This window comes from Fistularia commersonii, chromosome 5, assembly GCF_037954325.1.
Source record: "Fistularia commersonii isolate RoL2024-O1a breed Wild chromosome 5, RoL_Fcom_v1.0, whole genome shotgun sequence".
In the NCBI taxonomy this organism is placed as follows: Eukaryota; Metazoa; Chordata; class Actinopteri; order Syngnathiformes; family Fistulariidae; genus Fistularia; species Fistularia commersonii.
The window spans coordinates 12,368,271-12,383,324 of NC_141288.1; the positions used below are offsets into that span (position 1 = coordinate 12,368,271).

General features: G+C 41.5%; 1 protein-coding gene across 9 annotated transcripts in view; it reads right to left on the reverse strand.

Annotated features, from left to right (window-relative positions):
- Positions 1-1,940: 1,940 nt before the first annotated feature.
- Positions 1,941-15,054, reverse strand: part of osbpl8 (oxysterol binding protein-like 8) — an 83,020-nt gene continuing 69,906 nt past the window's right edge. For 7 of the 9 annotated variants that reach the window (XM_086146861.1, XM_086146852.1, XM_086146859.1 and 4 more), the window contains 8 exons: positions 12,355-12,452; positions 10,859-10,948; positions 10,164-10,300; positions 9,828-10,013; positions 8,929-9,082; positions 6,456-6,558; positions 5,257-5,362; positions 1,941-5,184 (listed from right to left, as the gene is read on the reverse strand). In XM_086146861.1, the coding sequence (XP_086002987.1) occupies positions 5,058-5,184; positions 5,257-5,362; positions 6,456-6,558; positions 8,929-9,082; positions 9,828-10,013; positions 10,164-10,300; positions 10,859-10,948; positions 12,355-12,452 (1,001 nt within the window). In that variant the 3' untranslated portion in view covers positions 1,941-5,057. The remainder of the gene's footprint in view (positions 5,185-5,256; positions 5,363-6,455; positions 6,559-8,928; positions 9,083-9,827; positions 10,014-10,163; positions 10,301-10,858; positions 10,949-12,354; positions 12,453-15,054) is intronic. The other 2 variants (XM_086146856.1, XM_086146858.1) reach the window with 1 other exon arrangement.

Consider the following 15,054-nt stretch of genomic DNA (forward strand, 5'->3'; position numbering starts at 1 on the left):
GAAACATGCACAGCAACAAGCAAAGGTCAAGCATCAGCCATCTTTGAAAACCTAATCTAACTGAACAGCTTTAGAGGGGATTACAGCTTTGTTTTACATTTTACAGTGACAAACCATGTTTAGTTAAATTTGGATTTTAATTTTCTTCAATTAAAACAACACACCTACTTGTCACAGTGATGAATCAATTAAAAAAAATGGAATATTATGGATGGAATATTACAGAAAGGGGTGTATGTCCATTAGTTGTTCAAATCTGGATCTCGAACATTAAAAAAAGTGCTAATTCTCCCCGAGTTGGCTGAGTTAAAATGACAACTGTGCATGTTCAAGCTTGGCTCACCTTCGTAACATCAAGATTCTGTGCCGCTTTTTTCCACCTCTTTTACAGATTCAAAGTGGATTATTTGGACAGCACTGGAGTTCGATTGCTTTCACTCCTGCAAGGGCGAAACAGGTGGCAAACATTGAGGACAGTAGCAGCATGGCTGCAGTTTGAACAAACAGAAATAAGTAATGTTAGTAAAGTCACAGGCTCTCCATTGGTCACAGAGTGAGCGCAGTTACAGGTGAACTCACAGACTAAACCCAGGTGGTTTTCTTCATCCCCGCTCTTTCACCCTTCTTCATTCTTTTGTCAGCCTATTTTTCTCGGATCCTTGTGCCTACGAGTGTCGATGCAAAGTGGCAGAGGAGGACGACGGAGCAGGGAGTGATTTGATATCCGATGTTTGGATGTTATTTGAGAGGGACAGGAAGGACCGCTCTGCTCTCCCACCCTTTGACCTCTGCTCAGGGGAGACTTGGAAGACACTCATGATGCTGCTCAAGAAATCAAGAACTCTCAAATTAATGATTAGTGATGGGGATATTGTAGTGGCAAATACACTTATTCACAAACAATTTTATTTCAATATCTATGCTTTGAAATTAACTTATGTCAAGTATTGCCGCAGTGAAAGTCTTTATTAGTTGCAACAGGTTTTTTTCCTAATCCAACATAAAACACCTGATTACTGACAAAGACATTTTCAGATGGACTGGCCAGCAAGTTAAAAGGAGGATTCAATGAAAAATTGGGGCTAAGATATATAGAGCAGACATGCAGTGTTCTGTGGATTCACTAAGTAAAAAAACACTGCAGATCTACAACCGCACTTTGTGTCAAACCCAACTATTATATCTACACAATGGATGAAGATGTGACATCGCATGTTTAATCCTGTTGTGGAAGAAAACTCACCGTCTCCACCTTCTGGTGAGAAAGTTCTTATAAATGAAAGGTACTATTTGTAAACTCTTTCAGTTTTTATCTTCCAAACATCATTAAGATTTGTGGAGGGGCTCCACCCCCTGACTTCCTGTATCCTGAAGGTCAGTAATTTCCAGAGGCACTTTAACAGACTATAGCACATAATTTATACTGCTTAATCTCTGATTTTACTGTATCAATAAACAACAGACCACACGTCCATCAAGGTCAGTGTGAAAAGTTCATTTTTAAAAGGTTTATCATGTCTATGAATTTCTCCCTTTTTCCTTCTTTCCTAATTATCAAGCCACAAAGGCTGTCCACAACTTTCAACTGCAATCAGACAATATTTATTAGTAATTTGTTTTAGCTCTGAATTAAAACTGATCTCCCCGGTTCAGCCGCAACTTCGATAAAGACCGAAGTCAGAAGATACAGATCGCAAAACTAAAACAAGCCTTTCATCTGTTTTTGGGACAGTGATGGTCGTCTGGACACAATGGATGTCATTTGTTTTTATTCTTTTTAAAGTTACAAGTGACCAAGAACTTCCAGGTAGTCATTGCTGCCACAGGGATATAGTGAACATATTCAGGTACTCTGATAGTCTGTGAGTGTGTGTGTTGGTATGGACAGTTGACGGTTGAGTGCACGAGCTCAAGATCATGTTTGTTTGTGTTGTATGGTGTGTGTGTGTGTGTGTGTGTGTGTGTGTGTGTGTGTGTGTGTGTGTGTACGTGTGTGTCTGTGATGTTGAGTGATGCACAGAGGAAAATGAATAAAATGAATAAACCCCACTGTATTCAAATGGTTTAAAATCAGTGTTGAAAAAAACAAACAAGGAAAGACAACAGTGGTCTAAAACTAGAAGCAAAAACAACAAAAACCCCACTTAGAAAAAGGAATAAATATTATTTTACAGAAACATCAATGACAGACAGCAGAGAATTTGATTTCCCTCTGATTTTGGTGTGTGACAAGTGAGACAAAGACGACAAGACTGGAGTTCTCGCTCCGCCTCCCTCTGGCTCCTGTGGCAGGAATCAGCATCCGGAAACCTACGGGTGCGTTACTATGGTGACGCTTTCAGGAGAGAAGGCAGAAAATGGGCCGGGCAGTGCACTGCAAAGCTGGACTTCTTTCTAAGGCTTTATATGGCACGTCCTGTCTGTAACAATACAGACGGCAGCCGGAGTCCCAGATCCCCCAAACAGAGCACACTGTCCTGAGCAGCTTCAGGCTTGGTCCCCGCCTGTGTCCATGAGCTCTGCACCACAGCCCACCTGCATCAACGCCGCTTCACCTGCAACCCCTCCCGCCAGCCCGACTCTACAAGGCACTGGTATATACTCCACATTCTAACATCTGGACTCACTGTTAAGATGGACAAGCGGTCGAGGCAATGAGGATACACAAAAACACATGTACAGATACAGACGGGCCAGCCGGGTAAGGTCCTGGGATCCCGACAATGCTACCAGTCTCGCTTTATACCTGTGATAGCATTACAAAGATTTCACCTAACAGTCTGCTGATGGTGGAGGCAACCAGATATGTAAACGTTGACAAGGCAAGCGAAGACATTTACAAAATCAATGTTACGATATGGTTACGCCATGGTTCCTGGATGACCTCCATCGTCTGTGTGGATGCTTGACCCAGGCATTTTTTTTACAGAAACAGGTAGAGGCTGAGAAATTCTGCTGTTCAGTTTCAGATTCAAAGTTTAGTTTTGTGTTATAATGCTAATAAATAAAAGCCATCATCCCCACTTTCATGACTTCTAGACAGTAAAAATCAGACACTAAACTCCAATGTCAGACATTAAGTTGACATAAAAGAATGTTGGGCGGATGTTAATGTTAGGACGTTTTCAAGATTACTGGATTCTGATAATTTAATACTAGCATCGCGAGCAACCAGCAGAACACTGGATTCAGGCCTGCATATGATGTTGGCATCGAAGTCGTAATAGTGAACTTTGGTCACCTGGCATTGTAACTTGTTTTCAACCTAATGTCAACATCTCAACAGTGTTGTGACCGCATATTTGAAAATGTATGTACAAAGCATCCCAACATGTCAGATTTGAACCACAAAGAATTACGAACAAGTTCTCAAAAGCTGCGGAGTTCAAAAATTGTAGCTAAATAATAGCAATTGGCCCTTTGGACACAGTTAACCTACAGATAAGTGAGAGTGTTAGTTTTCCATGTGCGTCTACAAGGCACAGACACACAAAAGACTGGCTTAGTGGAGTGCCTGAATTGCAAAACTGTGGGTTATATATTTATACAACTACTATTCTAAACACTGAGACTGGCTGGTACTTTCGCAAGTTTGGAATGATTATCTAGCAGACAGTAGTAATTATAAAAACCCTAACTCCTCTTTCTAACAACTTACTAAAGACTATTCTAGATGTCCTGGTTAAACAGGGACGCAAAAGCACTGGAAGTGATGGTCGATTTGACTTTGCAAATGAAGGTGGATTTTTACCTCCGAGGTTTTGGTCAGGAGAGAAACTACAACCTTCGTATCATGTCCTCGTAGCTGCTCACTTAATGCAGCAATTAAAAAAAAAAAATAATGGATACTTCAATTCTGGAATGCCCATGTTTGAGCAGCAAGTATGAGTTGGAAGCCAGCAGCCAGCAGCTGATTATCCTTTCTTTGAACACAAACACATTCATACAAATGTGGATCAAGTCAGGCACACAACAACAACGAACCAAACAGCTGCTGGGTGTAGCTTCATCTTGACCAAGAAGATTAAAAGTGGCATAAAACTCTTTCTAGAAGGTTAAAATAACTCCTTCAACATAAATCCAAGGGTCTTCATCGACATCACGGTACACTACCGTCTCAAAAGGAACTCCCAAATCAGTCCCTCCATGTGAATCAACGGCAGTGATCACTGCTAGCTTTTTAAGTAGACGTGAACTTTGGATGTTTCCAGTACATTTGTGCATGAGACATAATACTTAACAAAGGGCTTACCTGTGCTTACCTCCTCTGGCTGTACATGCTACCTAAACAATGATGATCCGTCAGACTTTTTTTTTGTTTGTTTTGTTTTTTTAAACATTGACTTTGTATGCAAAAGTTGGACTGATATCCAGAAATTATAGCTTCTGTTCCTTTTGACAGTAACACCTGTGTAATATAACTTCCCTGTCCATTTCCACATGTGGAATTCCCAGCTGATATTAAAGTATCTGATAATAAAAAAAATAAAAGTCACACAGATTGGACCTTTTTTTTTTCCCCTCTCCCTTATTGATGCCTTTTGTCCCGAGTAGACCTTGATCCACGGTGGACACGCCACAAAAAAAACAGGTTAACAAAAAAATTGAAAAAAAATGTTTTTAAATTTTTTAAACAGGTTACCATCTGAGTCATGGCTCTGGTATCCATGTAAAAAGGTCCCCTGTGGCTCAGGGTGAAATAGGATTTAACGCAGCAGTTCGGCTCCAACAGACAAGACAGGGAACAGTTGTCCGCTCTTTACCGAGACATTTCGATAACCTCTGGAGCTGCGGCTGAGGATTCATTGCACAGAACTCGCACCAACAACCTCTGGCCAGAACACTCTGTGCTTTGAAATCACTGGAACTTTGCAACATTTTGAACGGACTTCTTCAAAATAAATATCAGGTTTGAAAAAAAAAAAAATCTTTTCGGTGATTTCTGGATGCGCGTAATTGGAAGGACAGAAAAGACTGGAGGATATGGTTGTCCTCCTCTGGAGTGCCTAGTGTTCGGTGAATGTGTGTGTCATACTCTCTGCGGCATTTTACGGCTGCTACTTGAAGACGTAGTTGATCAGGACCTGAAGGAGGATGAGGAAAACGATGATGATGTAGTCTCTCTGCTGGAGGAAAGAGGAGCCTTCCGCTCTCCCGGCACGATTCCTCAGCATGCTGATGCTCCTGCAAACGCACGCAGGTTACATAGGTACTGGAATATCACACCATGGTTGTCGTACGGCTATCCAATTTCACCTGTTAATGTCTTCCTGTGTCTGCTTGATAGAGTCAATGGCACTTTGAAGCTCACTGAGGTCTGTTCCCTTCTTCCTCAGCCGGCTGTTATGCTTGCTCTTGTGTCCTGCAAAGGGAATTCCGGGCGGCTCAGTAATGACCACCAGGGGCTGCTGTTTAAACTTTTCTGAGTTTTGCCAGCTTGCACCTGCCCCGTTTGTACCGCCTGTCCAATACTGATTCAGTGTCTTGCCAAGTCCCTGTACACTTTTGAAAAAGTTTGATTAAACGAACTTGAAATATACGTGGCTGCAGTACAGACAAGTCACAGTGAGAACAATCTCTTGAGACCATATGTTATGATCCTACTGTTATTTATTGATCACTGTTGATTAATAAATAATACTTTTGTTTAAATTGTAAAGCTTTAGTCACAGTTGTAGTCACAACTAACTCTGTAAGTACTTTGATTCTTTCCATGAGTGTGCTTTGTGAGGGGTAGTTGGTGGAATCTGGAAGTTGAGGTTTTTCAAACATGCTAGACAACAAGCTGAGGAAATGGAATGGCTGACTGAGTCTATTGATCTTTGGATGCAGAATGTACTCTTGTTTTGACTCAAACCTTTAATTTGTATAGCTATGGTTAATACAACAAGGTATGTGATTTCTAAACTAATACAGGGACAAAATGCAGAACTGTAATCGATTTTTAAAATTTGGATTACCTAAAAAGTTACCTGAAGTGACAAAAGGGGAATGGCAAATTTTAGTTGATTCTGAAGAGAACAAGACTTTGCAGCTCATTTTAACAAGAAATTGGGAGTTTTTGGTTTAAATCCAGCCAAATGGAGCTAAACAGTGAATGTCTTAAGATATTTATTGGTAGTATCCAATAAAAACAAAAAAAACATGGCGCTATATATATATATATATATATATATATATATATATATATATATATTAGGTTTTTGTTTTTTTTACAATTATTCATGTACTATGGAACTCATCCTCATTGACACAACACTAACATGACCTAAAAGATGATTAAACAACTTGACAACTGCCAATGGACTGTCCACTCAGGTTGGAAATTATTTCAATGGGTATTAAGCCATATATTTCTTTGCACCTCAGGCAAATGTTGATTTATTATCCATTAAATCTGCAGCCAGTCATGCTTTGACTGTGGTCTTTATGGGAACATTATGATAGAAGCTCACGTTCGCTGCCAGATGAGTCTTGGCGATCCAGTTCTGGTGAAGAGCAGCCACTCTCAGGGCTTTTAGGCTTGTCACTCTTGTGTTTCCTCTTTGGCACCGTTACCTACATATCACATCCATTTGCACAGGCGAATAAAAAGGGAAACTGATCAACAAATATGCCACACATATTTATAACACAATTAAACCACTATTCTTATTTTTTTTTTTTGACAAAAGCTTCAACTGTGACAAAAAGGTGATGCATGCATGTGTCTTCAGACATACAAACACAGCCACACAGACATGGAAGCCGGTGTTACAGCAGGAATGACAGCCGTGCAAGATGTGCTGGCGCATCAGGAAATGGAATCCACTTAAAAACACTCAATAAAATGACAAAAAAAATCCAGTACTAACCCATCCTGCCAAGATATAATACATTCATATGATAGTGCTTTGAGAATCCCTGACAGTATTAGCTCTATTACAGAAAACTTTATTTAACGTGATTCGAATATTTGCTTTGCCACACTGGTGCCAAGGTTGACTTTGTTTGCAGCTTCTAAAAATTTCCAAGGCATAAAATTGTAGAACAGGTAGACATGAAGCTTTGCAGCTGTTTGCAAATGACTCTTTTAAGTGACACCAGTTCAATGACCGTGAACCACATTTTCAATAAAATTATCCACCTCTGTAATTTCCTCTGACCTCATGAGCTACTTCTTACTCTACATCCAAATTTGAGCCACTTGCTTAAATACTTAAACGTACATTTTATTTTCCCTTCAGACTGTCGGAGTTGGAGCTGCTGTTTTACGAAAGATAAAGAAAACTACATGACCAAGGAAAAAGGACAGATTCAGCAAACAAAATGTGAGTATAAAATATGAATTGAAGAATAGTGCTAATCTGGGTCGATCTTTATGAAAGAGGACATCAGTATGAAAATAATCATGTAATCAAATGTAAACTGTCATAATTCACCATCTATGAAAATCAGCAGGTGTATAAAGGCAAATAAATATATATATATGATATTTAATTTAAAAAGGACCAAAAAATCCATCTCTATGAGGAAACAGTTATCAGCCAAGTACGAATAAAATTTGGAGATTATAACGGAGTATAACCTCACATGAGGCTCCAAAACCCTCAATGTATGCAAACACAAAGAGACAGTCTTTGCCTTAAGTTATGAACATAAATAATAAAATCTATATGAAAATCTAAGGCACTCTAATGGCTAGTGTTAAACCAGCCGCTCTTTTTCAGCTGAACATGAAAAAAGAGCCCAAGTCCAATCTGAGACTCGGCCAGTGAGCATCATGCTGAAACAAACAAATGGAGATGTGAGCAGACACGCACAGCTGTTCTCTCTTTTTCACTTGATATGAGGGAAAACTGGGGCAAAATCAAACAGATTTTTTTTCCACAGTATCTGTCAAACACATGAATACCATGGAGACAGCAATGTGTAATTGTGTGCAATATATACTGTGTGTATATATATATATATATATACATATATACATATATATATATATATATATATATATATATACACGTGGAGTATTTATACACACATATACATACAGTATATAGTTTATATATATATACACATAGTATATATATATATACATACATACAGTATATACATATACATATATACACACACATAGATACTGTATATATGTGTGTGTGTGTGTATATATCTATATATCTATATGTATATAAATATTATATACAATTCCCCCTGTTTTTTAATTTTATTCTTGTTGTTTACAATTTTGATGCTGCTACCCCATGTGTCCCCCAATTGCCCCGCAGGGACAAATAAAGTTTTTCTGATTCTGATCATTATCATCTTAATACATGGCAGATAATACATGGGATTTTCAGCAGTTGTGCTGCTTACACTTTCACTGTGAGGAGAACGTAAACACGTAAAAAACCTGCATTCTGTCGTAAGAACTAAAGGATGCTGAAATACAAGATGAAAAATAGTAGGAAGTGCATGGGAAAATAGTGCATGGAGGTTGCAGACGCACTACTCTCTGCACTCTTTTCAGGCACTTAGAAAGAATCTTGCGTCAGTTCAACCTCATAAAACTTTAACAAGATAACAAAAATAAAGTGCTTGAAAGAAAACAAGTTCTCTCCAAATAGAGTGGGTTTGGAAAACGCTGTCCTTTGTGCTCCACTATCCACCTCCTTTTCATGAGGCTAGTGAAAGGAGGGTGTGATGTCACATTCTCTCGCATACAGAGAGAACAACGGGCAGGATGAGCACAAAACAGGCAGAAGACAAAGAAGGTAAAAAAAAAAGAAAAAAAGGAGCAGAAGCGATGCTGGCAGCACAAAAGAGATGACAGAAAAAGAGGTGGCAATGAAGATGAAGAGCTGGTTTGTTGCGCAGAAGGTTGATGAAGCGGCGAGATGTTTTGGGGGTTTTGAAACGGCGATTTTTTTTTTTGTTGTGGGGACAACCTACCTGGCACTTGCAATTGTCCCTCCGCGGCCCCTGGTTACTCAGACTAATAAGACTGCCAGAACGTACCATTGGGGTGCGGTGTCGGACCTTGGTCTGGATACAGCCGTCTTTTTCAAACTGGATCAGGTCATTGAGTGGATCCCATGGCCTTGTGCTGCAAAGGGAAAGTTAAAGAAACACAGCAGGTCACGATATTGCAGCCTGCTTCACTGGATACAATTTTGCAAGAACCAAAGGTGGCGGCCAACCCCTGTTTGCTAAAGGAAATTACCACTAGATGGCAGCCTGATGTTGGTCAACCCAAAATGGAAGCCAGGACAAACAAGAATGAATCTTGAGCTTCTAATGTGAACAAATTCTTTCATTCCATGAGTCCTGAACTGGCCTTCAATGTCATTGAGTTCCTTGCGGTCACATAATTATTACTGTGTTTACACAGTACAACGGTTGGAGCCCTTATCCACAGGTTAAAGAACCATACATTTTGAATAGTATGGCGAAGCATTCAGCATCAGTGATACAGAGAATATGTCTGGGGAGGTTTTTTCCACATGAAGAAATAATTCAAACACATTAATTTGTGGCCTAAACAATAAATATATCATATGTCCTTTTCAGTGATTTTGACCCAAAAATTGGGACAATGGGGTCTCTAGTTAAAAAAATACTTGATTATTCCCTTGGAAACTGGCTGGAAAATTTGTAAATTTAGTTGAAGTATTTGTCCAGACCAGATTCTCCACAACTTGTTATGTTATTCAGGGATTTCTTTTTTTTTTCTCCTGATAACGTTGTAATGAAAGTAATTGGCTTATTGTCCGTCCTGCCTGATTCTTTAAGGTCTGTTCTTCCAAAGTACCAGCAGACAGTTCTCAAGTAAAGGAGGAAGAACGACTCACTCAGCGTATTTGTAATGCCATTCTCCAGTGACAGGATCCTGTTCAAACAGAGCGGGGATCCATTCCTCACATTTGGCCTTCCTCTCCCGGGCTGATTTCCTCTGAACTTCCTCCAATATGAACTTCTCGTTGGTGGCCTCCGTCTGATCCTTGTTGTTAATAGCCCGAGTCACGTGCTGCCACAGTCTGACAGACAGATGCAAAAGTGGGACACCCATTTAATTTCTTCGTAAACAAGAAAAAAAATATGGTTAATATCGCTTAAAAGAAAGTCTAAAAAAAAAAAAAAAAAAAAAAAAAACAAAGCAAAATGCTCAACAGCTGCAGACATAGCACCTTTCTGATTCGTACTCCCCCTGCTCCTCTGGGGGAACGGTACAGCGGGTCAGTCGACTCTGTCTCAGCTCCGGCGTTGGGTTCCAGAAAGTATCCATGGTCCCAGTCTTCTTGTCATTGATGAAGATTTCACTGTCCTGTATTTGAAGAAGTCATTAAATCTCCTTTACCAATAATTACAAGTCTGACAGAAGAAGAAACAGTCTGAGATTCGCGCCTTTGACAAAAGACCTACCCTGCATATCAAATTATTTTGTGGTAACTGGAACATACAACATTTTATCACTACATTATCATACAGCATATTTCAGTATATTTCTTGCCCAAACTTCTTCTCTGATAATCCCTCTGTATTGTCAAAAATACATTTCTTTTTACAAAGTATCCAATTTGAACACAATTCTAAAAGCAATTGAAAATTTGACAAAATATTGCACAATGACATCAGTAATTTTATATTACACAAAATACAGACAACCAGGTTAGGATGACAATACTCATATTAGTATGCCTGTGAAGGTTTTCAGCGATCCAGAGTCGATCTTTGTCAAACCTTATCCTGGCAACTAAGAGAGAAACTAAGTCCTGTTGTGAGATGTGATTTAAAAACGAGCAAATATTTGTATTTAATGAATACAGACGTGCTTGACTTGCCATTCCTTATGTGACAGGCAAATGGTACATAGTGGACTTACCCAATGTCCTTCCAGCGTAGCCAACACTTCCTTTCCCAACTTTATCTTTCCAGAGATCTGGTTGACGCTGTCACTGCTTCCCAGAAATGGCTGCAGAGGAGGGGGAGGTCAGACGGAATGGATGCGGCAGTGGAGACAGATGTAGTCAACAGCAAGGCAAGGGTAAGAAAGGAAAAAGGATGAGGAAAAGAAGGAGGGGATAGAATAAAAAAATTAAAGGTGAAGGAGGAGGGAAGTAAAGGCCAGGATAAAAAAGGACAAAGCAAGTGAGGGAGATAAGCAGATTATACTATGTGTAATTTTTTAAATCTTTCATATTTTAGTGGATATGATTTGAATTTGAGCATCTGCGCAGTCAATTTCAGTCATTTGACAAGTTACACACTATAGAACTCTTAAGACCTTGTTCTGATAATGAAGCAGAATATCTGTTATTAGCTGAAATCCTGCTTGATGATTCTGATTAAAATAGATAAGTAGGATCATTTTGATAAAAGGCCATGAGACTGCAGGGCCTTCTTCCAGATAGATCATCAGCACACAGAGCTGGAGCCTGCATCATCACTTTTTATATAATAGTGTTCAATGAAGAACCTGCTTTAAAAATACAAAAATTCCTGTATTTTAAATTGCACCAAAGTGTGTGGAAAGTGCAAGAACCAACCACTTTATGCACAAACATATCAGTGTGTGTGAATATACAATTCAAAGTAAGTGAATTGTGTCTTCAAACTAAAATCTGTGTGGGACTACATGTTTTACACATTCTTTACGGATCTTTCTGTAGGTATAAGTCAATCACATGGATGTATCGAATTATCCATCCATCTTCTGCCGCTTATCCTGCACTCAGGGTTGCTAGGATGCGGGAGCCTATTCAAGGTGTCATCGGGCGAGAGGTACGAGTATAACCTGGACTGGTCGCGAGTCAATCCCAGGGCCAACCCAAACCCATTTAATCACTCATTTGGGGCAATTTTCTTCTTTTTCTTTTTTTTTCCAATTGATCTGCATGTTTTTGGACTGTGGGAGGAAACCCACATGGACATGGGGAGAACATGCAAATTCCACACAGAAAAGTCCCCTTGTCGGAATCGAACCAGGGTCTTTCGTGCTGTGAGGCCGAAGATTTGGACAAGCTGGGATGAAAACATTTCAAGAGGGCTCAATTGACAAGAAATGTTTAAGCTGTCCATTCGTACCTGCCGCTAGTTGAACAAAGGAAAGGTTTGCACAGTTGTTGGCGTGAATTGGGGTTTGGGGAGTGGGATGTTTTTCAGGGTGGATAAGAAGTGGAGAGACACAGTTGGTAACGGAATCAGGGGTTGAAGCATTCAGAAAACTGAGATAAGGAACTGAGAGGATTTCAAATATTCCTACTGCCCCTCTAGGTGGTTCCAGATTTACCTCCTAAAGGATTTTTTAGGTTTGCTCCATCCGACTAAAAGGGTGGTGAAATAACTTTATTCACTTAAAAGTAGGAAACAGAAACTGACCTTGAGTTTAAACTCGAGCTGAGCACTGTAGCCAGTTTTCTCACATGCGATGGTGATCTGACCGCCCAGCTCCAAGGTCATGGTGCCATACAGGATTCCTGACACATTCATGGCGGGAGAAATATTAGTATACATGGACAATATCATGGACATATCAGTGTATATTGACAACTCACACATAATGTCAGACCTCATCACACTTGTGACAGTTCAAAATACTCAAAACTAATCAGTTTAAAATACTGAATAAAGTATTACTGTCAGAGATAGCAAAGGACAGTGAGCAAGTGAGGAGCAGATGCTGAAATAAATGTGACAAACATGATAAACCTGCATCAAGGTTCTCACATGTTGTTTTGGTGACTGTTCACATTCCTCCGCAAACCCAACCTCGGCGTGTGACGTCACCCAATCTGCCATAGCCCCGTTGCAACCGCAGAGTGCCTTCATCGCTATCTCGGATGACTTCAATCATGTCCCCATGGACAAAACACTGCCAAACTTCACCGAGTATGCGAATTGCCCCACCAGGAAGGGGAGGACACTGGACTTGCTCTATGCTAACATGAGGGATGCATACAGCTCCTCTCCCCTCCCCCCACTGGGCAGGTCAGATCATAACTTGTTACACCTCAGCCCTGCTTTTGTGCCTCTGGTTAAGAGCCTGCCTGCGACCTCAAGTACAGTGAGGAGATGGTCGGAAGAGGCTTATGAGGCACTGCAAGGGTGCTTTGAGATCACTGACTGACTCTGCCAGCTTAATGGTGAGGACTTCAACGGTGTCACGGAGTGCATCAAGCACTACATCGACTTCTGTGTCCCAGCCAAGATTGTTCAGTGTTACCCAAATAATAAGCCTTGGGTAGCAAAGGACATTAAAACCCTCCTCAACGACAAGAAGAGGCTTTCAGGGCTGGAGACAGGGAGGAGGGTAGAACCATCCAGCGACACCTAAAGCTGACGATTAGAGAGGCCAAGGAGGAATACAGGAGGACACTGGAGTGGAAATGGCAGCAGAGCAATACCAGAGAGGTCTGGAGAGGACCATCACTGGTCTAAGGTCTGCGGGAAAAAGAGGAATTGAAAACAGCAAAGAATGGTCCAATGAACTTAATCTCTTTTTTAATAAATTTGATTCCACAGCCCCCACCCCTCCTGCACATACACCCATCATCACCTCTGCTCCCTGCCAACAACCATCACTTACTCCACCCTCTCTACCTCGCTCTCCTTACAGCCTCCCATCTACCACGGAGGGTGACTCGCACCCACCCTTCCACAAGCAGAGGATTAACAGCACTCCCCTACTTCCCTGCTTCCCTGGTCATCACCTCCACCTTCACAGTGAACATCACAGCTGACAATCTTAGAAGGTGGCTGGGGAAACTCCACTCTGGCAAGGCAGTGGACCCTGATGGGGTCAGCCCCAGGGTGCTCAAAACCCATGGCACCCAGCGCTGTGGTGTTCGTCAGTATAGCTTCAAATTAGCCTGAATCTGCAGATGGTCCCTGTGATGTGGAAGACGTCCTACCTCGTTCCTGTACCAAAGACGCTGTGTCTTTGGTACCTGACCTCCCACATTATGAGGACCCTGGAGAGACTCGTCTTGGAGCAGCTCTGACCTTTGGTCAAACCCCATTTGGACCCACTTCAGTTCACCTACCAGACCCGATTTGGAGTTGAGGACGCCATCATCTACCTGCTGGACCGCGTCTACACCCATTTGGACAAGATGGCGAGCACTGTGAGAGTCTTGTTTTTTGACTTCTCCAGTGCTTTCAACACCATCCGTCTGGCTCTACTGGTTGAGAAGATGACAGCAATGAAGGTGGACTCCCCTCTCTTTTCCTGGATTACTGACTACCTAACGCACAGTGGGCAGGGAAACGCATTTCTACACTGTGCATGTGACAATAAATGCTTTGAATCTACCTGACTGGCAGACCCCAGTATGTGCGCCCACAGCATTGTGTGTCAGACAGAGTGGTCAGCAACACTGGGGCACCACAGGGGACTGTCCTCTCTCCCTTCCTCTTTGCCCTCTACTCCATGGACTTCAGCTGCTAGAGAGTCCTGTCAGAACTTTGCTGATGACTCGGCAGTGGTTGGATGTATCATTAAGGGTGATGAGGTTGAGTACAGAGTTGCTGTGGGCTACTTTGTCACATGGTGTGAGCTGAACCATCTTCAGTGATATGTGGCAAAGATGAAGGAACTTGTGGTGGACCCTAGAAGGACCAAGGAGCTGGTGACCCCTGTCTTCATCAAGGGGGTTAGTGTGGACAGTGGTCAGTGTGATATCTGGGGGTAGTCCCCGACAACAAACTGGACTCTAGACAGAACACGGACAACCTTCACAGGCGACTGAATCCTTTAAACATCTGCAGGACAATGCTTAAAATGGTCTATGAGTCTGTGGTAGCCAGAGCTATCTGCTATGCTGTGGTGTGCTTGGGCAGCAGGCTGGATGCCAATAGACTGAGCAGGCTGAGACACAAGGGCAGTGACATTGTGGGAATGAAGCTGGACCCTTTGACGTTGGGGTAAGATCGGAGAATGCTTCACAAGGTGAAGGTCATCCTGGACACTGTGACCAACCCACTCCACGATGTGCTGGTCAGGCTCCAGACTGATCTAACCACGATTCACCACTGAGCGCTATAGGAAATCATTTGTGCCGGCAGCCATCAGGCTGTATA